The sequence below is a fragment of the Mytilus trossulus genome, chromosome 10 (assembly GCF_036588685.1).
Source record: "Mytilus trossulus isolate FHL-02 chromosome 10, PNRI_Mtr1.1.1.hap1, whole genome shotgun sequence".
Lineage (NCBI taxonomy): Eukaryota > Metazoa > Mollusca > Bivalvia > Mytilida > Mytilidae > Mytilus > Mytilus trossulus.
Genome location: NC_086382.1, coordinates 72,587,078 through 72,615,048, shown reverse-complemented (window position 1 = coordinate 72,615,048; position 27,971 = coordinate 72,587,078). Strand labels below are relative to the sequence as shown.

Genomic DNA, 27,971 nt, shown 5'->3' with positions numbered 1-27,971 from the left:
AAATTTTTATATAAATATCAAAAAGGTTAATGTTCTAGTTATATAGTCGCTCATTCTATATTGTTATAAATTTTAACTGACCTATAGTTGAGCTATCAACGAAATCCAGCAATTCCTCATGACATGAGAAAATCGAAATTTAAGTTCCTCATCAATTACCATTACAAAAAGGGATTACAAATAATAATTAGACCAAAATTTAATGCGGACCAGAACGTTCAAACCTGACGTATAGCATCTTTAAGCAATTTGTGTCAAAAAGATAAACAGCATGATAATTAAAAAAATTAAAAGCGAAAACCTCGAGACGTTGCAATAATACTTCATTTCACAAAGAGTAAAACATGCAGTTTGCGATATTGAAGTGGCTTAATTATTACTTAAAATTAAATACCAAATATTATATTCTTCTCCTTAGCTGGCCGATTGTAAACTTTGTGTAGTATCAATGAAAGTAGCATAAAACTTTACAATCAAATTATGAATAATTATTTTTGTAAAAGATTGTTTCCTCTATTACTACTTTAACAAGATAAAGACGAGATTTAACGAGATTTAAAGTTTTATCAGATATGCAAATATTAATAGAAAAATGTTAAACAGTATCATTGAACCTTACAAAGAAGGTCTATGGCAGTATTACAAAAGTTAAGATGTAGTGGTTATAACGATATAATTCACACTATGGTATCAGCCATTCTGCATCACTGGTTCCCTAAAAAACTGTATCAACTCTTGTATTAAATGTTGTGTGGGTATAAAACAAGGGATCATTTAAACTGAGACAGGGGGTATTAATTATATCGCAGTTTTAATTCTGATTGATCAAACATGGATTATAACTGTCTATAATCGTTCTGACTATGATAAAGAATACACACTGAAGCCAATAGCTGATTTTTTACGCGACGGAATACATTCCTACGAACACCAAGAGAACAGGGATTTGAAGTACAATGTTATGATGTACAAGGGACTTATGTATTATACTAAGACTAGATAAGTCAGATACTTTTTATTGTGTGATATGTTTATGTCAATAATATGTTAAACGCAAAAGATAATAAAGACAAAAGGCATTTCATATGAAAATATATGGAATATTGCGTTCAAAAGGTCAAATATCAGCAAGTATTTGATTAGTGCATTTACATGTATGCGGCATTTCATCCACGTTGTATGATTGAGTTTTAGTTTAAGGAAAAATTGACCGAGTTTAAGTTCATAAGAAACAAGGAAACCAAGCTCCTCATTTAGTGATAGGATTACTGTTTTACGTCTTTACAGTTGAACCTCAAAAGTTATACTTCAGCTAGCCTTACATGAACTTTCTTACATGCTCGGAAAGAATTTTCAAGGCTTAATTCGGAGATGTTTTTTTAGGAATACTGTATTCTTTATGTTATGAAGATTGACCCAGTAATGTTTGCTAACAATTAGTAATACTAATCTATTGAAAGTGTACGAATAAAAACGTTTGAACTTCCGACAATTAGGAACAAAAGGGGACACAAATAGTAAATATCGTATATATTACATTATATTGATATTTTTATATGGTAAAAGCATCTAAACAATTTAATTTCCTTTCATAATAAGTTGCCATTGATCTGTGTGAACTAATAAAGACTGCTACTATCTTAATTACAAGTTGCTGTTTTGATTCGGACCATTAAAATGAGTAACCCGTCAAAGAATATTTAATCTTGCTTTCATTTTCAACAACATAGACAGGATCATCGTTAGAATCAATGATTTACCGTCGAATTATTTGATTTTATTTTGACACAAATGCTGAACTGTTAAATAAGACGTCTCAATAAATGTCGACGTTTGTATTCTTTAGATGTGTCTTACTGTGCATTTAATAATTCTACTACCGGTACTTTGGACTTCTACGGATATAAAACATCACATTATATTGTCAAGCATAAAGCACACACTTATTCTGAAATAAAAGAAATTGTAATTTCTAAAGTTCGAATCAAGGTCATGGAATTTCTTATTCTAAAGGATGAATATCGTGAGTTAAAAAAGTCTGAAAGATTATGGCATAATATTTAATTATATATCTATGTATGATTGCATGTGATTTATTGGAAATATGTCGCGAAGTGATAGAATTACATAATTTGCCGTTAAAAGCCTTTTGAATTGTTGTACAATGGAGAGTTTAGAAAAGGTTACAGATGAAAACTTTGTCCCTACCGATAAGAAGAAAAAAGTGGGCAGTTACATATTAGGTCGGACAATTGGAGAAGGATCATTTGCTAAAGTTCGTCAAGGATTTCATATAATAGCCAAAGAAAAGGTAGGTTAGAATGACTAAAGTCAAGTTGTGATGAATATGTTTACATGCATTTTATATCATATTTGCTAAGTCAATCACGATTTCAAAGTTAAGATGAAAAGAATTGAAATTTAAATGTTTTAAACCAATATGTCAAGTAAAAATTAAACAGTTTTATGCAAAGATCAAGGTATTAAAATCAAATTTCAATTCAAGAAGTTATACTGTTATAAATTTCACAAGTTAACTAGGGTCTCAATTAGAATAAAGTAAGGGACTCTTGCAGAACTGAAATACGATAAGAAAGTGCTCTTAATTGTAGGTATACAGAGGTGAAACTGTTTGTCCTAACCTTTCAGACCATCCAAGGCAATGCATTTTATTGAACTAATGTACTAAATATTTAGTTTTCAGTGTCTTACTATAATGATTACGGTTTCTTTTTTTGACTCTGTGTTTTTTTTCCGTCAACTACAGAATGGACAGAAAAAGAACTTTCTGTAGACCCGCTCTATATCTGTAGATATTTGTTGAAGACCCTCTTTATATCTGTAGATTTCTGTTGAAGACCCTCTTTATATCTGTAGATTTCTGTTGAAGACCCTCTTTATATCTGTAGATTTCTGTTGAAGACCCTCTTTATATCTTTAGATTTCTGTTGAAGACCCTCTTTATATTTGTAGGTGTTTTATGTGGACCCCTCTAGCTATATCTGTAGATTTCTGTTGAAGACCCTCTTTATATCTGTAGATTTCTGTTGAAGACCCTCTTTATATCTGTAGATTTCTGTTGAAGACCCTCTTTATATCTTTAGATTTCTGTTGAAGACCCGGTTCTTTATATCTGTAGGTGTTTTATGTGGACCCCTCTAGCTATATCTGTAGATATTTGTTGAAGACCCTCTTTATATTTGTAGGTGTTTTATGTGGACCCCTCTAGCTATATCTGTAGATTTCTGTTGAAGACCCTCTTTATATCTGTAGATTTCTGTTGAAGACCCTCTTTATATCTGTAGATTTCTGTTGAAGACCCTCTTTATATCTGTGGATTTCTGTTGAAGACCCTCTTTATATTTGTAGATTTCTGTTGAAGACCCTCTTTATATCTGTAGGTGTTTTATGTGGACCCCTCTAGCTATATCTGTAGATATTTGTTGAAGACCCTCTTTATATCTATAGATTTCTGTTGAAGACCCTCTTTATATCTGTAGGTGTTTTATGTGGACCCCTCTAGCTATATCCGTAGATGTTTGTTGAAGACCCCCTTTATATCTGTAGATGTCTGTTGAAGACCATCTTTATATCTGTTGATGTCGGTTAAAGATCATCTTTATATCTGTTGATGTCGGTTAAAGATCATCTTTATATCTGTTGATGTCTGTTGTGGACCCTCATTTTAGTTGTAGATGTCTGTTGAGGACCCTATTTGTATTTGTAAATGTCTGTTGAAGACCCTCATTATATCAATGTTTTGGGGATCCAGTTGCAACTTGGAGAAAAATAGTTAAATTTAGTCACTGGTAAAAAGTGCTAAGCTCTCTTCACGTTTAAGAACCCTTCCTTGCAGAAAATCTTCGAGGGATCCGCTGGTGCCCTGTCAATAATACCTTTGGTCTCATTTGAATGTTATGGTACATTTTTTGTCTTCTAAAAAATGCTTAAAATTTTCCCCACTAGACGATGAGCAGACTATTGAATATCAGTTATGTGAGGCAAAAATGAAAACGTGTGTTAGGGCTTAAAATTTGACAATTTACTAGAATAAAGAATGCAAAAATAAAGTGTTCGACTTTGAAGTATACATAAAAATTAAAAAACCCAACGACCATTGAAGTTTGAAGATCACTAAAACAATGAGAGAAAACGTGTCACAATTCAAACACAGAACAGCCATATTTAGTACATCTGTTACATGAATAGCGTTTTACTGTGGTTGAATGATGAAAGAGCTTCGATTACGACTTTTAAAGGAACATCGGAGGTATCTATACAAGGAAGTTACATCTTATGAAACAAGAAAAACAATCTTTTAACGATGCATATTTAGGAATCTGAAAAGGGGGAGGGGCAAACTAGGCAACTTTAAAAGAAGAAAATTTATAAAATCTATGCATTTACCACATACATGTATGTTGCTCCTTAAAGGAGAACAACCACCTGTTCCTTCCTTAAGGCTGAGTACTATAGAAAAAAAGTTATCAACAAAATTATACAACTGGGAAACACACATAAACAATATTAACTGTAAGTCAAATAAAACCTTAGGTTTTCTTCGTAGAAACATAAAACAACCTAAAGTACACACCACTTGTCCGTTCAGTCGTCAAATACTCTTCGCCTGTCTGGGATCAATACTGACAAAAAGCAACACACCATTCAGGTTGAGCAGGTACAGCGTAAGACAGCCAGATTTGTCTTTAACAATTATAAAGACAGAACACCCTGAGTAGTTTCCAACTTGATAAATTCTTTGGAATGGGAATGTTTACAAATTAGAAGAAAAATGACTAGATTAAATATGCTATATATAACTAATTGAGGTTAGTTGAAGTTCCCAATAACAATTTACCTAATTTTGATAGATGTACTAGGGGGGAACATAAATTTAGGTAAATAGCTACCAATGAAGATTTTTACTTTTGATTCTATCATAAGGCTTACACTATTTCTGATTGGAACTCATTACCTGAAGCAATAGGTATGTCTGACACCCTGGAATCCTTCGAAAGTGGCAGATCCACTCTAACATATGAAGGACCCACAACAACTTATTAAATTACAAAGCCACTGCACATAATGTACAACATATGTTATTGTTAACTTCTTTTCCTCATTACTAGTATATTAATTTTATCATCACTGTATTGAATACCTAAACTACATAAGTGTCCTTACAAACAACGGTATATTGCTGGGTCTTCCAAGTGCTCCACGAAACCTCTTTCTAAATTATTAACATCTCTTTTATCAGCAATCAAAGACGGGCTTCAAAGTTATTATGAAACTGCCTATTCTAGAGGAGGCGTGAATCAGATGTGGATACTTAAAAATCCCAAAGATCTTTTAGAGTACATACAATCTAACTCTCTTTCATCTTGTAACAGTATTAAATCATTTGACTTTTCTACTCTTTACACAAGTATTCCACATTCAAAACTAAAAGACAAATTGAAAGAGTTGGTATTACTTTGCTTCATAAAAAAGAATAGTCAACATAGAAACAAGTATCTTGTCTTAGGGAAGGATAAATTCTACTTTGTAAAACTCTGATTCAAATTTTTTTTTCTCTGAAACCGATATTATCACGATGCTTGATTTCTTGATTGACAACATATTTGTTACGTTCGGTTGACGTGTTTTTCAACAGACTGTCGTCATCCAAATGGGAACAAACTGTGCCTCTCTACTTGCCGACTTGTTTCTTTATTATAATGAGGCTGACTTCATGCAGGAACTTCTTAGGAAGAAAGATAAGAAGTTTGCAATATCCTTTAATTCTACTTTCCGCTATATAGATGACGTTCTTTCACTAAACAATTCAAAATTTGGTGACTATGTGGAACGCATCTATCCCATCGAATTGGAGATAAAGGATACTTCAGATACAGTTAAGTCGGCTTCATATCTTGACTTACATCTAGAAATTGACAATGAGGGTCGGTTGAAAACAAAATGATTTCAGCTTTCCAATTGTGAACTTTCCATTTCTAAGTAGCAACATTCCAGCAGCACCTGCATACGGGGTATATATCTTCCAATTGATACGATATTCCCGTGCTTGCATTTCCTATCATGATTTTCTTGATAGAGGGTTACTGTTCACAAGGAAGCCATTAGACCAAGAGTTCCAAATGGTGAAGTTGAAATCATCCATTCGTAAATTTTACGGACGCCGTCACGAGTTGGTTGACCGTTATGGAATAACCGTTTCACAAATGATATCGGATATGTTCCTTACGTCGAAACTACAATCCCCTTCGCTTTCACGAATGTGACCTACCGAATTAGACTATTTACCGGATTTGTAATCACATAAGCAACACGACGGGTGCCACATGTGGAGCAGGATCTGCTTACCCTTCCGGAGCACCTGAGATCACTCCTAGTTTTTGGTGGGGTTCGTGTTGTTTATTCTTAAATTTATGTTGTGTCATGTGTGCTATTGTTTTTCTGTTTGTCTTTTTCATTTTTAGCCATGGCATTGTCAGTTTGTTTTAGATTTATGAGTTTGACTGTCCCATTGGTATCTTTCGTCCCTCTTTTAATTAAAAGTCCATATGTACATATCACACAAGTTTTGGGAAGATTTACACTCTTACTACTCTCGTATTCGGACGAAGAAGAAAAACCTTTATTAAAAATTTTAGATCTTGTTCTGATTGTTACTACAGAAAACTATTTGAAAGGATGAAATTACTTACAATGTTGGACATTTACAATGAAGTTATATGCACATCATGTATTATTTTTTTCATAACGTTTTAAATAAGCAGTATATCAATTACATGTTCTATGCTTTAATCTTAATGCTTTAAGCACAAAGGTCTAACAACATATGTAATTCGAAACAAAACATTAAATACATGAAGGCCACAAAGTTTCACAGGATATTAATATATCGCAATTACCAATTATCAGTTGTTCAAATCTAACAACTCTATATTGAGACAACATACATAATAAGTTGACTTATACGATAGACGTTAGATTATAGACATTGTTAAATGATTTTTAATTAAAAGGTCGAGTAAATTCATTTGTAGTCATATTAATTAAATTCGTATTAAATGTGTATCAATGCATCGAGAAAAAATATCTTTCTGATCAGACTGCGATAAAATAAGATTAATTTATTATAACTGACAACATAAATATGTGATGTTCTGTGCAGATTGTGTCTTACAAGAAAGATAAATATGTGATGTTCTGTGCAGATTGTGTCTTACAAGAAAGTGGACCGAACACAACATACCAATAAGTATTTCATGAAAGGCTTTTAAGGATGATTTGAATGAAAGGATTTGGAAATGAAATTAAAGTAAAGATGCGTATATATTTTACCACCGTGTCTTTCAAACACATCTTATAAATTTCATCCGCCAAGAATTAAGTTCTTTGGTAGAGCAACACATTTTTTTCTTCTTATTTCGTGCTATCGATTGCATAAAGATGTATAATTGTGATAATGTAAGTTTACTTATCTTGCAGGCAATGCAAACGCCCCTAAAAAGGGCTATTCCGATTAATGTGTTGTGTTCTCACACGTTTTATATCATTGACTTTCCAAACTTCAGATTGCAAAATCATTTCCCCGTTAGGTATCTGCCCGGGATTCATAGCTTATTTTTTTTTATAAAGCATCACTAGTCGTCATGGCTGTGTATTCAGTCTGTACACAAAGCTTTGAATGTGCCACTATTTTTAAAAAAGTTCCTGTATGTAATCTATCTTAATTCAGCAGTCGATAGGACATTGAAGACATGTTCGTTTTCTATAAATGCAGAAGCAAAGTAAGTAAGTCCTTTAACTGGACACTCAGGCACCTTGATTTTCTTTGAAAGGATGTTTTTTTTTGTATTATCTATTGTATTGACAATTGACATGTACATGTACACTATGGTATTAAATTCTAAAGTCTTCTGCTTTTTTCAACTGACCGTCATGAAGACATTACATTGTGAAAGTGGCCATGATTGTGTATAAATTACTGAAAAGTGACTCTATATGTTGTTCGTCGTATACAGGTTGCAGTAAAAGTAGTTCCAAAGAAGGCATTACTGGCGAAAGAATCCGTTCGTAGAAATGTGCGTAGAGAAGCAATCGTTTTACAAAAGATACAACATCCCAATATAGTACGGATGTATGAAGTCATGGAAACAGAAAACGGATATTACTTAGTGCTGGAATCTGTAGAGGGTGGTGAATTCATCAAGTATTTATGTATGAAGTAAGCAAAAAGTAGAATTACAAAAATACCGAACTCCGAGAAAATTCAAAACGAATGGCAAAATCAAAAATCCAACCCATCAAACGACCGGAAAACTGTCTTATTCCTGGCTCACTTGTATGACAGTCGCATGAAATTATATTATATTGACAATAATGTGTGAACAAAACAAACAGAACAAAATAGGTAAAAATGTCAAATATAGGGGTACAGCAGTCAACATTGTGTTATAATCTTAATCAATATAAAAACAAACAAATATTATCACAAATAAAAGCAAAAAGACATATAGACAAAGCATAATGAAATACAAGAATAAAAAAAACAACAACAGCACAACAACACTGTGATGGGAGTACAGAGCCACGTCATACGTAACAAAGAAACACATACGGGCGTATAGACAAAGCACATTAACAAAAACGAATGACAAGAATACAAAAAAATAACACAGCACAACACAATGATGGGATGTACAAGTACAGAACCACTTCATATGTAACAAAGAACCACCAAAAAAATCATATAGACACATTCCATTAGCAAAAATGAATGACATGAATACAATTTGTTCACCATGATAGTACAATAATACAATAACAGGATATATCAATACAGAGCCTCATCAAATGGATATCACCAAGAACAGACCAAATAGTAAAGTTATATCCATAAAGACAAATAAAAGAATACTATTATAAGTTACTAGTATATGTTTCGCTTCTTACCCGATATGGATCCATAGAGGGTAAGTCAAATCCATAAGGGCTGATGCCAAAGGCCGAATCTCCTAAGGATTTCATTCCTCCTCTATGGTCAGTAGTGAACCGTATAACGAATTTATCGCATGCGGGACCTTTCTGTTGCGTTTTGTAGAAAAAGAAACAATGAAACACAACATCATTAGTAGATAACGTCTTCATTAACAGTAGACGGGGCGTCATGACCTTCCTTTGAAATTTACTAGCCCCCTACGGATCCATAGAGCGTCACAACGTGACAGCGTTAAACCAATCACAACGTAATCATATATCCGCGGTGAAATAAAACACGTGATTAAGATGACAAACAACGTCTGTAGCTAGTATTTGTAATTTAAGACCATCGAGTATGATTTATAAAATTGATACGAAATATTCACCAACAAGGTCTTGGTACATTTCGATAAACTTTTTTAGAAAAAGGACAAGACGTTCTTTGACATACACCTGGTTCCTCTACTTTCTACTCAGACATAATGTCTGTTGAATAATTTCCTCGTTAATATTTTGTTTAACACAAATGATGTAAACAAATAATTCCGGATAGTATGATAGGTATATATGATACAATAATCCAACCCACCCCTAAAAAAAAGAACCCCAACGTTATGATGTATGTACTAAAAAATAAGATAAACAGCGACCAACTTAATTTAGGCTCTTGGCTAGGGACATGCACATTCAGAATGAGGCGCTATATAAATAGGGAAATGTGGTATGAGTGCCAATGATACAACTCTCTATTTTCATTAAGTCACAAGGTATAAAAAGTTATCAATTATAGGTCAACACGGAGTCCTGACTCTCAACGAGCAGCGAGCTAAGATGACAAGTGTTATTTGTACATTGACAAATATAGCAGTGCAACAACTCGCCTTTAACAAGATTATCTTATTTATTGAATAGTATCATTTTTATTTTGTTCATAACGCTACATATGCAAGTAAAAACAGATGTGTTATGATTTAACTTGAATTTAGTTTGAAGGCGCAAACCATCCACTCATCTAGGACAATTGTAGAACAGTATAAAATAAGAAAACACTATAAAAATCAGTTAAAAAAGGCTTTACTCATTAGATTGATACAATGCAGAATTACATCTAACAAAAACGCAGAGTGGACGTGGATGGGAATTTATACATTACTACTTCATTGCCTTTATTATATATACACCGTAAAGTGTTCTTGGATGGTATGTATGCAGTTGCAACATCATTGGTATAATAGCTGAATGGCGATGTTGTGGGATTAGTCCTAATTGTCTCAGCATATCAAAAGAAAAGAAAAAAGTTCAATTAATCTTTAAACGGTTTTTAAACCGTTTGGTGTCAAAAGTCTGAGGAAGGGTCGAAAACATATATAAAAAAATTATATTGCTCTCCTCACCTTCAAAAATGAAGCGAATAGTTTTTTGTTGCACCTTGATTTTTCCTTCATAAAAACACACATAACTGATCAGTGCTGATAGTATTGTAATCTTTTTTTCAGAAAGTTTTTGCCCGAGTTTGAGTGTAGAAAATTTGCTCGACAACTGGTGTCTGCCGTGGATCACTTACATCGGTCCAATATTGTTCACAGGTTAGTAACATGCATGTGTGCTTAATATTTAATCAAATATTGTCCTCGGTTTAGAAACACATACATACTAGTATCATAATATTAAATTAAAAGTATTCACTTTAATAAAATCAGGATGAAATTATTCCATAAAAAAATAATCCTTGAATACATTATTCAGGTTCAAATCAGTAACTCTACTGAACTCTATATCGTTCTTTTATATAGGGTCATGTATAATTATTCTTTATTAATAATGTTCAATAACAGAGTGGATTTATTTCTATGTTTAATTATAAATCATATCTATATTGTTTTGACCTAATGAATAGCATAAAGTGGTTATGGAATTGATTCACCAATGTTATATTGCATTCGAGAATTCACAATGTTGTGCGATACAATACTTTCTATGTTCACGAGTTCATATAAAACATTTAGTTTCCTTTTGGTTTCTGTGTCTTTTGGTTGCTGCTCATATGAGAAATTAGTATATATATTTATCCTTTTGTAATTAAGTGCAGGAATAAAAACAAAATTGTGAAGGGATTCGTCAAATGATGAGTAGAAAGTTTATCGTTTTGGGGAAAACATGTCTCTGTTTTACGAATTATACTCATAGTAACTTCTTGACGTCAAAAGCGGAACTCTCATGTCATTACTAGTATAATATGGCGGTTTACACTATTTTCTATTTCAGAGACTTGAAATTAGAAAATTTTCTACTCGACAAAGATCTCAATCTGAAGATAATTGGTATGTCGAATGTTTTTTTTGTGTGAACTTCTATTGCTTCACTTTCTTTTTGTAGTCTTTTTTTTAAGTGCGCGCGTAGTATTATGTGTTTTACTATTTTACCGACCCAGTCAATAGTTTTTTTGATAAATTACCATCACTAGCAGACAGATACTGTCCGATCAAAAACGAAAATATGGATTGGCCATTCCTGTTTTGATAAATAATTGTCATATATATCATCTCTATTCATGTTTTCTGTATGGATTTAGTAACATAAGCTACCTTGCAATGTTCTAATAATCCACATAATTACTGCTCTAGAGGAACAAGCAATTTTGTCTTTGACGCATTAATTCGTTATGCTCCTTATATTAAAAAACAACATATAGCAATTTTCAATTCTCACTTGATTCAATCATAATGGTTGCACACGACCAGCAATATGATTGAGTATGTTACATATATTTCAGTACTATGTATACGAAAATGATTGTGTACTTAAATATATATGCTCAATTACAGGTTAGTTTTTGTGTCAAATCATAATTGTGTATCATAGAAAAGTTTTGAGATAGTTTTTTGTTTCGATTTGAGTTATCTCTCCTTAAACAGGCGTTTAATGCTAATGGACAGGTAGCACATACTGATAAACAAAATCGGAACATTGGTATATGAATATAAATGTAGCCAGAATCTTGACAAGTACCTATAGTCAGATGACTAAAATGCTAGATAGAAAATACTCGTTTCTGTAATGTACTTTTCATAAACACAAACAAGTCTAACGATTTGCGCAATTGTATATTTTGAGCATGTAAAATAAATAATTGCGCGCAATTACAAACAACCCTGGTATTAAATTAAAATTTATTGTATATTGGTTAATAAAAAGCAAACACATAATCATAAATGTGTACATTTGATTCTAAAACCAAAAGTAAAGGGATTGTAATTGTTGACCCAGAAGTCAACATATTATTGAAAAGTATGTTTTCCACAATTGGCACAATATATATAGAACTTAGAATTTTTGAACTTGTCGTTTAGTCGTTTTTTGCCACATGGTATGACAAATTATTTCTGACTAATGACATGAATGAGTTTGAGTGTCCCCATTGTTTAAATTGTTTCCCTGTTATAAGATTCCTTGGATTATTCACCTTAACAGGACTAATTATTCTGACACAATGTTTTGTTTTTGATCCTAGTGCTAAATCAACAAACAAAGGGTCAATTTCTTTTAAAAGACATTTTTCTGTAACTTGATATGAGCAAAATGATATCTGACTGACATCATTCCATTGTATTATAGTCTTGAACTACAATTTATTTATAAGATTTTTTAGTTTTATATGATTGAAATCAAAGTTGTGTATAATTGACGCTTCATTACTTGATTGAATTGAATTGAATTATTATAGATAAACATCATTTTGAATTTGAGTTATCTACCTTCTTACATTTTTTTCTAATTTAAAAATATTATATCCAATACAAAGTATGTCATGCAATACAATAGTGCCACATGATAAAAAAAACCAACAATGACTGTTTAAGCATTTTCGAATTCACTGAAGATGTAACGCACTGCTTGTGAAATTATAACTATGTTCGAATTTTCGACCCTCCATGCATCTTATATTTAGAAGAAACAATTCTAATCAATAGATTTTGATTATTGTAATTGAAATAAGCAACATTGTCGTGGAACAAATTCATACGAACTTGCCTATACTTCATTAGGAACAAAAATAAATGATCGACAATCATCCATGTTCTTTCTATTTGTACAGCTTCGTTCAAATTCTATATTGGGGGCAATTTTAAAGCATTAAAGCATTAAACAATCTTCTAGGAGTATATTTTGATTTTGTTTTATCTACAAAAAATGTTATCAAATAACCATTTCTACTTATAAGGAATAATTGGTAAATAATGCTCTTTAAATCGCCTAGGCATGTATTTAAGGAAGCATAAGAACACCGTCGATCGTAAGAAATAGATGTTGAGTTGTCCGTTGTGCCTACAATCTTACCAAACCTATTTTGTATTAGTATGTACATTTGAATTATCTGATCAAGTATCAATATTGAAACGATTCCTATGTCAAATGTTTGTACATAACGGCAACGGTAGTATACCGATGTTCAAAAATCATGCATCGATTGAGAAAAAACAAATCTGGTTTACAAACTAAAACCGAGGGAAACACATATGTCTGTCAAAATTCGTATCGGTCCTCATAAACGAATGGTACCATAAACAAATCCAACATATGATTAGCACATATAATCCTTGACTACAAGAATGCTAACTATGCAAACTTGAGCAGTTCATTATTTTGTATATGATAAAGACCGTAACAATATTCGTTTAAGTGGTTTTACATTTGTCAGTTCGGGGCATTTTATAGCTGACTATGTGGTATGGGTTATACACATTATTGAAAGCCATACGATGATCTATAGCTGTCATTTTTATGTTATTTGGTCTCCTGTGGAATGTTGTTTCATTGGCAATCAACTCCCATCTTTTTATCTTTATATAAAAGACTCTAGAGTCTGAATACAGATTTAAATACGTCGGATATCTTTTTTAAAGATAGTTGTTGTTTTAATCCAACATAAATTATAGAATTGTGGCATTCACTTTAGGTTTATTTGATAATGTAAAAAGTCAGAAGTTTGTACGGATGCCATTATTTTGAAGCGTTTATAGTGACACCATCAAAACATAAAAATGCCCTATTCTGTTTGCTTGTAATTGTGAGCATGCATATATTATATCTACGAGAACACACCCGTGATATCGCGGCTCCGTGACTGAATTACAGTATATAAATATACGTATTATCTGATAAAGACATGCCGAATATAAGATGCACAGTTTTCTCTGCTTTAAAAAGCTTTCTATTTGAACCCGTCGACCTGGAACGTTCAATTATTGGTAAAATTAACTATTTGGAAAACAAAAGTGCCTGGAATGGAGTATGTTTTAATCAACAGCATGGTCATATATTAGTTATAAATAAAGTTGAATTCTTTGATTCGCTGTTTTACGTCAAGCCGGCTAAGAAATTGAAAACTGTACCTGTACGCCTGAATTTAAGTCCAGATTTTTAGTATTCGTATTGTCATCTTAGAAAGTCATATTGATTAAAATACTACAACAGGGAACAATGTGGCAATGGCGAATTAAGTAGTGTCAATCCTGTGGCTATGACCAGTATATATAGCAAAATCCTAAACACACAGTATGGTGGTGCGCCTGTTAGATGCGGAACGTACAGATAAGGTAATAGATAAGAGGTGAATATACTATTGGTATCGGTATCGGATTCGACCTGGAACTTGTTAATTATTGGCAATATTATTTATGTGGACAACAAAAGGGGCTGGAGTGGTGTAATTTTTAATCAACACCAATGTCCTATATTAGCTATATTTAAAGTTGAATTCTTTGATGTTCCGTTTTTACCTGATGACAGCTGACAAATTGGACCTCGTTATTTTAATATTATAGATATAGAGATATACAAGCTATGTGCGGATGGTTTAAGTCTACGAGAAGGGTCACCGACTCAATTGTAGTAACACAACTTAATGCAATGACTGCATGGTCACACCAGAGGGTCAAAAGATACCAGAGGGACAGTCAATTTCATAGATTAAAAATAAACTGACAACGCAATGACAAAACAAGAAAAAAGACAAACAGACAAATAAACAGTTAAATAATACACAAGACACGACGATGAAAACTACAGACTAAGCAACACGAACCCGACCAAAAACTGGGGGTGATATCTGGTGGTCCGGAAAAGTAGGCAGATCCTGCGTCACATGTGGAACCCGGCAGGGTCACAAGAGGAATTGATTTTTTTTTCATGGATTTCACATTCAGTACAATTCATATGTATGATGACACAGGAATCCACAATACTTATTTTAATATATGCATGTTAACAATTACAAAATGGATTCATTCCTAATTCTTGGTAATTCATACTTGATAACCAAAACATATGTCTCTATAACGACTTAATTCGTAGCATTGCGACACAGTGGAATAATTATCAGACGGATACAACAGCGACATCGTTAATGGATGGAACTTTATATTATAATAAGGAAAACCCGTATGCTACATATGCTTGATTTCAAATATGGTGTATAACAATATTGTCTGTCAAAGTTACATTGTTCATGAACTAATTTTGATGATTCATCGACTACTTAATATCATCACGTACATTTCTCGCTTTTATAAGTAATATGATAACTATATTTCTTATGTAAGATTAATGCAAGATCTACATTCCTTCAGACAGTATATTCCGAACTCGACCTCCCTCATGAATCATTGATCAGGGTAAAGATTTGGTGGTTAAGTCTGTATTCTAAATACCATATGCATTAGGTTAACTATATTTGATGTATGGCATGGCTTTTTTGTACCTGTTCGTCGGTTTCATCTGCCTATGGTCTCGTTTTCATGGTTCTTTAGTAATTTTTCATTTGTTTTGATATTTAAGTCAGTTTTATTTAGAGGTGTTATTCTACTTTTTCATTTTGTAATGTGCAATCATATCATTTATTCATGTATCTCTCTGTACGAAGTGCTCTTGCATTTGTTTGTACTGTATTCCTGTCACATGGTGTTGTCAGTTTAGGAATTTTTAACATTGTTAAATAAGAGGGAGGTCTGGCTAGCCAAAAAACCTACCTCAATCCATCTTTTCGTCTTGAAATGCCCTATACTAATTTAGGAATATGGCAGTTGTTATCTATAGTCACTTTATATGTATATATGTAGATTTTGATGTACTTCAGTGTTTTGCTGTGACATTGTTTTCCTCGTATACTTAGCGTGTTTCCCCCGGTTTTAGTTTGTTACCCGGTTTTGTGTTCGCTTTATCGAATTATAACTATTGAGCAGCCGTAACTATTGCTGCCTTTATTGATGAATAAATGATATATTTATAAGTTTCATGTCCAATCACGTCGTATACTTACTGAAGCATGAACAAAGATCATGTGCTGCATATACACAAGTTCTTTATATATGGAACCAAGCCCAATCCTTGATGTAATACAATTGGTCTTGGCATTTCAAATCATGATATTTATGGTGCCACATGTTTTGATTGTAAATTACAAACATTGTAGTCTGCTGGTAATATAGAGCATGCAAAAGTGTTGTTTCTATTTATGTTGTCAAAATATGTCCGTATGTATGAATCTTTTCATGTTTTTTTCTGTTCTATTTAATTGTTGATTAATGTGTCGTACACCCAAGATCTTCGTTTACTTTTAAGTTTTCACATTTTTGCGCTTCGAAACTTCAGAACCGAAATTAAATGAAATGCAGAAAATGTGGCTATCACGCAACAAGCAATTACCTCAGATGTTAGAAGGATATCAATTTTATGGTTATTGTCTGATATTACATTTAAATATATTCAGTTGTTTAAACCATCGTAACATTCTTTTCCAATACGAATATAGCTGTATTTCGTAAAACCGAAATAAACATAACCATCTTTAATGAAGGTAAACACAGAAAAGAGTGTATGACACGCCAAATATACAAAGTGTTATTTTTCTTGTTAACGTAAGCATCTTGATTTTGGAAAAGTTGATTTTGATTGGGTTTATTTTATGTAATCACTCACATTACCCGGGCCTGATTTCTTTTTGACTAATGGTTACTATATATTCTAAAGGGTTTAACAATGACGTTCAACATGAACATGTATAGGACATATTTGAATTCTGATTTCAACTTAAGTTCAAATACTTTAAATGTCTGTTTGTGTTATAATCTGTTGCCAGTTGTTTAATAACGACATCGATATAAAAACTGTTTTGAACTATTTATTTGTTAGCACCCAGCTAATACACAGTCAATCTTGTATTTGCATTAGTTACAAACAAATCATATTGAAACATTACATTAAATAAATAATTATAAACCTTTAACAAAGGTTAAATTACATAAATAACTATAAACTTCTAACACATATCGACATAAACAGCAAAATAAAATTATATAAACACTACTTTTATTGCTGCATCGCTTCACTCCAGCTAAATGGGTAATTAGCTCGAGGTCATAAACAATTTAAACGTCTTAAAAACTCAAATACTATGATTAGGAGTGACTTATTATAAACCACCTTATAAATCATAAAAAAAATTACAATACTAGCTCTTTCGTTTATTTCATAATCTTTCAAAACTTTTAGGACAAGATTTCATTTAGAATTCGAAATAAGATTGCAAAAAAATAAATAACTAAATACCGTATTTGCCTTAAAATTCTACAATACATTTATAAGCATAAACTCAAATGTCCAAGAATGTTAGATAATGGTGGTCAATACTAAATTATGTTTAACATTTATAAAATATCAGTCCGCTTAGATTGAATTCATCATCGTTACAAATGTCAAATACTGCCACATAACATTTTGTATTTACTCATAACAAAAAACCCACATCGTTTTGTAATTTATTATTTATTAACTTTTAATGTAGTCTGTTATCATGGTTATCTATTAGTGATAACTGTCTAAAACCCAAATCATTGAAATTCAGCAGTGTTAATAGGTTTCAAATAAAAGAAACTAGGAATTTCGCAGTAATCATAAAAGAAAAATCTATTTTGAAAATAAATACTCGCCAGCATGTGAGATTTTATCCAATAGAAAAATTGTTCTATACTCAATTAAATGACATCTTCATTAGAATTTATGCATTTATTCAAATAAGCATTTTAAGATCTGGCATATTTATCTAATATATTTTAAAATTTCTTACAATTCTGCATAAATTGTTTCTTTTCATGCGCATAATAAATGTATTTTTGATGCAAGTTTTCATAAATAGATTGAGCATTTCTTTTCTATTTGATTGCCAACCATTTAATTCCTTATCACAATGGTGACATTTTTAGCAACAAATAGAGCATGGCCACGCCATTGAGACTTGTATTTAGATATTGTTATATGTCAAGTTGGTTAATTCATAGCGAACAGTTTTATAAATTACAAAATTATACTTCTTTATGAAGACATAGATTTAAAAAGATGACATGTACATACATACATACATTGTACATACATAAACAAAAGACACAACAAAACGACGCACCATTTTTAAAGCTGTATCTCTCATACTGTACAGTAAATGCATTCTTCTTAATCTAGTATCTTACAGTGCAGTATTCTTAACTGATAGCTGCAGACAGATTAGTTTAATGATTTTTAATCCTTGATTAGGGCACCTTTCAGAGCTTGGAGATAGAGAGCATATTCAATTCTTTGATACTGTATATCTTGTTCCAATTGTTAAATGTAATCCAAAGTGATTGTCCTTGTTTAATGATCTTCATAACAACAGATACATCAACCTGCCTTGCGCTGCGATCAAATCGTCCACATTTCTCCTCATCGTGAGTTTTTATACATGCAAAACGAACTTGGTTGTCATTGTTGTCAGAGAGCTCCAAATTTAAAGAAAGTTGAACAAAATATGAACCAGGTTGCAAAATCCGTAATTTTCTTGTTTTTGTATCGTAAGAAACTTGCGTTGAATCCTGGCTCCTTATAATCCACGGCATTCTTTCACAGGTAGCATTGTTCTTGGAACATTGAAGCTTATTTAAGTGGTATTTACCAACCAGACCAGTGCCATCGCCAATGCGATAGTAATATGTTAGAATGTAAACAACACATGTTAGACATCCAATAGTCAAACACAAATTGGTTATGTTTACCGCGTTGCAGGAATCCTGATATTGTTTTCTGGCAATTTTTATATCCTTCGACGACTGTCTATTATGCTTTTTAGAAAAATCGGCATTCGTAGTCAGTATATGTGGCATTAACAAGCTCATTTCGTCGCAAATAGGAACTACTATGTTCTTACTGCCGGCAATACATGGACCCTGTTCGGTTTGAACGCTCACTGAAATTGATGGTGTTATAATAGACTCCATCATCTCGTCGGTTGTGTTTGCCTTTATCTAACATTATGCAGACAAAAATAAAACGCCCACTCTTATAGTTGATATTTTGGAACTAAAAATAGATCCTGTCAGACGATTTTCTAAAAATAAAAAATAAGGACAAAGATTCAACTATCAAGTTATTATTATGTCCCTTGTAGTAGTTTACCTACCTTGATACTCTATAATTGATATCAAATCGGTGTTATAAGCAGGTGCGCTTGATCGGGCACGGATTTAAATTCCCCTATTCATAAATTTTGGCATAGAGTTTCAGTAGGCCATTGTAGAGCCTATGTGTTAGAAACATACAGTAAATATGCTATGTCGATTGTCAAGGATCTAACCTATATTCTGGTATACAAATTTATCATTGCTAATGTTTGTGCTGAGATATGCATAAATATTTACAGGAAATAACCAAGGCTTCAATGTTTAGGAAGTAAAAATAAAGCTTCCTAAACAACACAATGATTTGCAAAAGTACTTTGGTCCTGACATTATTATACTCTCCCTATATTCTCCATTTAAGAACCTAGAAATGGTAAAGAAATTAAAATTTCAACTCGCCTAGGCGAAACGATTTGCACGTTATTATTTGTTAATGATACTACCAAAGAGTGGCATTTAGTCAATGCAGCTTTTGTTCCTGAGGATATAGTCAGTGCTTCTGTATTGAAATAATTGGTAACAAACGTTTCTTAAATTCTCTTTTGCGCCGAGGATAAAATGTTTTGTGATATCTCTAATCTCCCCTGTACCTCTAGCCAAAACTCAGTGTAGAGGAGTCCGATGTTAGAATATGGTCACAAACCAAAACCGAGACAAACGAGTCAGTAATAAGAGATAACCAAAGGAACAACAGAAATACAAATAACTCATCCGTGCTGCAAACGAGCTATCCTGGTGTATGTGATATATGACATAGTTTAGATCGAAGAAGTCCATTCCATGTCTAAGGTGATATTTCTTCCTCGGTCCCAATGCACACATTTTTAAAGTTATAACATGCTTCTGGTCCATTTAAATATCAATGTTTAAAAAGGACATTGCAAATATTTGTCTTTGACAATATTTTGTTTGAAGAGTTAGTCAAATACATAAATACATGTACATGTAAATGTACAATAATTCAATTAATTAAAACAATCTTATTATTAACAATGAAATAAAATAAATTGAAAAATCAAAAATACTTAACACTCTTTGTTGTCATGGTTTTTATTGATTGTTATACAATTTCTCAGATTCATGGACTCATAGTAGCAAAGCAGTTTATTTGTCCTTTGACAATGAACAACAAATATAAAGGATAGACAACAAAGAAAAATAAATACTGAACTCAAAGGAAGTTTCAAAAGGAAAGCTCATTAGCAAGTGGCAAAATTAAAAACTAAAACACAATCAAACAAACGAGCATTTTCAAAATAAAAAAAGTTGTCAAATTCATTCATATTTTAAAATTTGTGTTATCAACTGACAAAATATTTCCATCATATAGACCATAACAAATTACAAAATAATGTCTTATTTATTTTTGGCATGTGAGATGCAGCTTCAACATAATTTCTATTTTGAATATTTGCTATTTAGTAAGGGAAGTTGACGAAAAATATATCCATCCATATTTATGTAAAATGACATGATACTAAACATTTGAAATATTGCTTTTGAGCCTGTATCTTGTGCTTGTTTATGATATTAAACATTTAAGACACCGCTTTTGAGCCTGTATCTTTTGCTTGTTTATGATATTAAACATTTAAGACACCGCTTTTGAGCCTGTATCTTGCGCTTGTTTATGATATTAAACATTTAAGACACCGCTTTTGAGCCTGTATCTTGTGCTTGTTTATGATATTAAACATTTAAGACACCGCTTTTGAGCCTGTATCTTGCGCTTGTTTATGATATTAAACATTTAAGACACCGCTTTTGAGCCTGTATCTTGCGCTTGTTGATGATATTAAACATTTAAGACACAGCTTTTGAGCCTGTATCTTGTGCTTGTTTATGATATTAAACATTTAAGACACCGCTTTTGAGCCTGTATCTTGTGCTTGTTTATGATATTAAACATTTAAGACACCGCTTTGAGCCTGTTTCCTGTGCTTGTTTATGATATTCATCATTTAAGACACCGCTTTTGAGCCTGTATCTTATGCTTGTTTATGATATTAAACATTTAAGACACCGCTTTTGAGCCTGTATCTTGTGCTTGTTTATGATATTAAACATTTAAGACACCGCTTTTGAGCCTGTATCTTGCGCTTGTTTATGATATTAAACACTTAAGACACCGCTTTTGAGCCTGTATCTTGTGCTTGTTCATGATATTAAACATTTAAGACACCGCTTTTGAGCCTGTATCTTGTGCTTGTTTATGATATTAAACATTTAAGACACCGCTTTTGAGCCTGTATCTTGTGCTTGTTTATGATATTAAACATTTGAGACACCGCTTTTGAGCCTGTATCTTGTGCTTGTTCATGATACTAAACATTTAAGACACCGCTTTTGAGCCTGTATCTTGTGCTTGTTTATGATATTAAACATTTAAGACACCGCTTTTGAGCCTGTATCTAGTGCTTGTTTATGATATTAAACATTTAAGACACCGCTTTTGAGCCTGTATCTTGCGCTTGTTTATGATATTAAACATTTAAGACACAGCTTTTGAGCCTGTATCTTGCGCTTGTTTATGATATTAAACATTTAAGACACCGCTTTTGAGCCTGTATCTTGTGCTTGTTTATGATATTAAACATTTAAGACACAGCTTTTGAGCCTGTATATTGTGCTTAATTATGCACAATGAAATATTTGGTTGCTGCAAACTGACAATAAGGAGTTTCTGAAAATTAATCAAAACGATTTTTAATTTCAAAAAAGCTAGTAGCTGATTGATTCCTCTATTTTTTAGTACATTCTCTGTCTTTTTATATCTAAATGACGAAACAGTTGCATAATCAAAAAGTATACTATTACCTGAAATAGGTTATTTGTGTTTGCGTCAACTTTTTTAATTCAAGTTTTGATATTCATTTAAAAAAGATTGAAAAAGCTACGTATTATGCTCCTTTTTTTTCTTTTCTTTTTTTTTTTAGATTCCCCTCATTGTTATCCATATGAAAACATGGTGCTTTTATCATTTCTTTATCATAATTGTAGTTATGTTATTGCAATAATATTTGAAAAATCAAAATAGTTTTTCAAGGGGAATTTAATGTTTAATATTTTATTGATTCTGAGAATTGAATCATTTTGTTGTTATTTGTTTCGTTAAGAGTTCAAACATGTTTTTGATGTATGTTGCATAGTAACATGCAATTGGTACTATCTTAACCCTTACTTCTATTTATAATTGAACTAAAATATCTGAATCATAGTTACAACTTTACTAACAGTATCGCTGTCCTTACATATCCTTATTTACTTCAATTTGTTTACTTTTTTTCGCTAACACCTATCATAACAACAGTAAACTGGCTGCACAATCCCTTGTCTTATTTATTTATGTTTATAAACAACGAAATTCCCCAAAGGCCAAAAATAGATTTTGACTGAAGTGTTAAAATATGGAAATTAGGATATCAAATTTCAGTTGAATATAATACCACTGTTAAATGGATACTTCCTGGTACGTTTTGCGAACTTACACCCTGGCTTTCAAATGTACAAGTTTGAGAGTTCTGGATAAATGTTGATTTAAAAGAATACCTCTAACTTACGAATACTATTTTATGAGATCCTTGGTGCATAATTAAATTAACCATGTTAACCATGGTTAACAAAGGTTAACATAGGTAAACAGAAATACATCCATTAAATGTATTATCTGGAATTATCTGGTAATTTGTTTTGATGCAAAGGCTTTTTCTATGTCTCATTTTAGATTCTTTAACATCATTTTCAAACCCTTGTTAGGGGACGACCATTTAATATTCGGGGGGAGGGGGCGGGGGAACTTATAAGTAACTCAGCCTTGATAATCACAAAAATATATGGTTTGTTCTGTGGTAGTTTGAAAATAAATTACTCGAATTGCAATGTATTGGAAATAAATAACTCAGCCGGTCTAATCGAAAGTATGAGATGGCACAAGATTCTTCATGAGTTCATCGTTGTTTTCCAACAAAAAATCGTGAAACACTTCCCAATTTTTTTAATAATAAAAGTATAAGTATTATTCAAATATACTTGAAATGTCTGAAAATTGGTTTCATTTAACTTCAGGTATGTTGCCTCAGGAAACCTTAACTCACTTTTATTTTAACAGGGCCGTAACTGCATTGAGGCAAATACCTCGTGTAGGAAAAACCAAACGCTTGTCTCCATATCAAATTGTGTTCAAGGCGAGTGCCTTGCAAAAAGCAAGTTCTGTGTTCCCATAGACGTAGCTGTGCTTTTCGGTCTAAATGTTTCTTATTTATTTGTCTTTTGTTCATTGAGTGCCCTTCTGTATTCTGTAAGTGTTGCATTCTTCTTGTAAACTAGTAATTTTGTTATGAACTTGATCATTTGTTTAAAAAAAAACACAGCAGCAACAGACATTCCATTTTTACTTTATCTGACATGCACATTGGTATTTTGATGTTGTCCCAGAAAACTTAAGTCTTATACATTTTATGAATTTATACATGTTGCATCAAATGAGACAAAGATATTGCCAAAAAATTATGAAAACAAAACTTGCATTTTCAGATTATGAAAGGGTCTCTTGAAAACTCAGAAAGCAGGATTTTGCATCATTTGTTCTATAGCTTCTTTGGCCCTTCAGTGGCTGCAAAACCCTTAAATAAAGATTTCATCGCTCCGATTGGCGAAATATGTTTGCCAATACATTTAGAAGAGGCTGGTTACAACCAAACTTTTATATCATGTATATATGCAATACATGTATGTGCAGTTGGGAATATAAAAGATTCATTTCTGCAGAGGATGATGATTAAATCTGATAAAATGATACACAATAACTTGACTATACATATAATATATACATTAAACAAATCATGTAAAAATTGTATGTTTTCGAATATAGTTGTGAAAATGAATAATCAGTCCTTTGCTTTAATTAAAATAAAATTTCTTGCTTCAATAGTGCAGAAAATTAACAATCTGTCCTCTTAGTTTACAAAAATAAAAAGCCGATCAAAAACAAATCATCCTAAACTCCCTCCCCCCAGAATATCGATTGGTCGTCCCCTAACAATTAAACCAAATAACATACTTGCTACTTTTGTGCTTAATTCTGAAGAATACCAGTTGGAACGGGTCGACTTCGTTCTAATCTTGAGATGAATAAAATTAAAGCACATTGGAATTTATAGATTTCAATCCATATACCTTACAATGAATAACAGATATTGAGTGTTATTTAACGAGACATTAACCGTCTGACTCTGGACGGACACATATGTCTTCACCTCGAACAAAATATGGTTTTCAATGTATGATAAATATTTGGGACTGAGAGGGTTAAACAGATAAATCAAAACTTTGAGACATCCTCATGGGAACATTACGATCTTAAAATAGAGATCAGACGAATGGAATTTAACATGCAACACAATATTTATTGAAGACCATATCGTAACAGTCTTTTAAGTAAAAGGGCGTAACATCGGGCATACAATGCCATAATAGATACAATAAAATTCACGCGTTGACAAAAAAAACCAATTGAACAATGGCTAAACAAAATACAAATCATAAAAAAACCAATAACGAATAGACACAAAAATCGTCTACAAACAACATATATATGTAAAAAATTAAGACGGAGCGATACGAACGCCATGCAAAACCAGGAGATATATCGAGTACTCTTAAATTGTGTAGAGGTTCAGCTTCGCATATGGGGTCCGTAGTGCTGTTGATGATAAGAAAATATTTAGTGATGTTACAATTGAAGAAATTGGAACTAAGCGTTACTACAACAATTGACCATAATATACGTTGATATTTGCGACACAGGTATTCCTTAACTGATAAAGTAACAGCAAAAGCTTTTGTATTAAAATTCATGGTCCGGATATTGTATTAATCGTTGAGAAAAGTGTGGGAATCCCCGAATTATGTTTTTCTTCAACTTATTAATAAAACCCTTGTATTATTGGCAATCTACATGAGGTATATATTCAAATTAACCTACATACCACTTTGTATGTATTATATATTATATTATTCCTGAATGGCATTTTTTGTGTACACAATGTTTGTTGTTTACCCCACTTAGGACGCTATCTATTAAAATCAGACAGAAAAATGTATTTATATTCTACTGTTGAACTGTGATAACCAATAAAGCTTTCAATGAAATTTAAAATACTACTTTATGAATTAAATAATTTATCGGTCGAGGTCATAATCCAGTACAATATTCTGCATTAACATTATTTTAATAATATCATACATACAACAGCTTTTTTATTATTTTAATGGCGCATATTGATAATACCAATACTTAGTTATTACTTTGAATGTCAAAACTGCGAAATTTCCTGCAATTAATAAGTTTCGTTAGGATTTTTATTCCTAATAAGAGATCCGTATGTATCGTTAGGATCTGTATTCCTTATTAAATGCTATATGTTTTGTTAGGACTTGCGTTCCTGATAAAAAAAAAGAGACCCGTATGTATTATAAGGACTTGTATTTTTTTCGCTTCACATTTCCAAGTACTTTTGGGTCAAGGTCTAATGTCTTAAACTAGTTTAGATCATTGTGACATGTTATTTTATGACTATGAAATTCTCTGTTTACTGCAAATTCCCTTGGAATTGGTGTTCAAATTATGTCTTGTAAGTTTTATGTCTTTCACACTTAATATTTTTGTCAAATCACTTTGGTCAGATGCATTGACCTAATATTATGGCACAAAAGAGCAACATAATATAGGCTATATTATAAACATTACCGTGCCAGCTACCTTATAAACATCGCAACCGTGAACTGTGCATTTAATAACAATAAACAAAGATATGTGTTAAAACTATCAAATACACGTCGTGACATCCGGATTGTTGTTTATAATATATTGTTTACATTCCATTCATTCTATTACAAAATAGATATATCTATTAGAAAGGGAAATCTTTAGGTTATTTTTTTCTGTATGGCACTTGAGGCTCTGATTTTCATAAACAAGTTTTGGACCTTGTTAAACTAAAAAAATAGAACCTTCTGCCTGAAAGTAACGTTACTCTTTTCAATGAAATCAAATATTGGTGTCAATTTTAAAGGAAAAGGTTTGACAACATTAAGAAATAATTGTTTCAAAATACTTAATTTTGTTTTAGGCTCAACAGATGTCGTTCACCTTCGTACTAGAAATATTCGATCCGCAACTATTTTTATTAAAATGAAACGTTATATTTTGCTTTCAATCTGAAACCACTTGATTTTTTATTTATTTGAACAGTCAAGTTGAAAATGTTCTGCATTTGTTTAAATACAATATAAACTACAATTTGAATACTTGAATATTTAAAAGCAGTCACATCAGAAATTTGTTTACACGCATACAAAAAAACAATAATGTCGTGCAGATGAATACATGTATAATTTCAAAAGCTACCAGTCTTAACGATCTTTTCCGAACCTTTCATGTAGGCAGATTAGTATGCCTGTATTCGAGTCATATTTTGTGTTATTCTATCGACATGAATGGAACATGCAATTAAGATGTATTATTACGAGACGATTGTTGCTTTACTTTAATAAATTAGATAACTTACTTACAAATGGATCAATATAAAAAAAACTGAAAGCAATGGAAAATTTAAAACAGAAATTCCCGTAGCAAATAGGGTGACACCACTACTGCTGGACCTTTTGTCCCCGAAGATATCACCTGCTCAGTAGTCAGCACTTCGGTGTTGACCTGAATATTAATTATATGGTCATTTGTATAAATGTTCTGTTTGCAAAAGTTTGAATTATTCGTATCCTAGGCATAGATAACCTTGACCATATTAGGTACAACGTTTTGGAATTTTAGGTCATCAATGCTCTTCAACCTTATACTTGTTTGATTTCCTAACTGTATTGTGCTGAGCGTCACTAATGAGTCTTATATAGACGAAACATGCGTCTGGCGTTTCAAGTTAAACGCTTGGTACCTTTGAAAACTCTTGGTACAGACATATCCTTCTGTTGGAAATGATATATTAAACCTAGTTTTATAGCTAGATTAACCTCTTACCTTTAAAAGACTAATCCATATCTTGTTTCCTTCCCATAAAACTACATGCAATTTATCGCTGTCCTTTTAGGTAACTATTTGCGCTGATACGTTGGCAAATTTTGCAAACGTAAAATTAACTTGAAACTCACATGAATTTCACCTGAACAATTTCACTTGAGATTCACATCAAACGAGCTTTCTATTTTGCTTTTATTTAACCTTGTAAGATTAACATTTTGATTTGGATTCATAGTGCTAATGTCATTCGAATTAACATATATAATAGAATTATAAAAACAAGAAAATTTGGTATAATTTCTTGTACCAAGTCAGGAAGATGGCCATTGTTATATTATTGTTCGTTTCTGTGTGTGTTGCATTTTAATGTTGTATCGTTTGTTTTCTCTTATTTTGGAGATATTAAGATAAGACGTGGCACGGTACTTGTTTATCCCAAGTTCATGTATTTGGTTTAGATC

General features: G+C 32.0%; 1 protein-coding gene across 1 annotated transcript in view; it reads left to right on the top strand.

Moving 5' to 3' along the window:
* The first annotated feature begins 542 nt into the window (after window positions 1–542).
* Window positions 543–27,971, top strand: part of LOC134688505 (serine/threonine-protein kinase MARK2-like) — a 107,816-nt gene continuing 80,387 nt past the window's right edge. Inside the window, exons 1-4 of the mRNA XM_063549277.1 lie at window positions 543–2,311; window positions 8,034–8,236; window positions 10,488–10,577; window positions 11,257–11,312. Of these exons, the coding sequence (XP_063405347.1) occupies window positions 2,165–2,311; window positions 8,034–8,236; window positions 10,488–10,577; window positions 11,257–11,312 (496 nt within the window). The 5' untranslated portion in view covers window positions 543–2,164. The remainder of the gene's footprint in view (window positions 2,312–8,033; window positions 8,237–10,487; window positions 10,578–11,256; window positions 11,313–27,971) is intronic.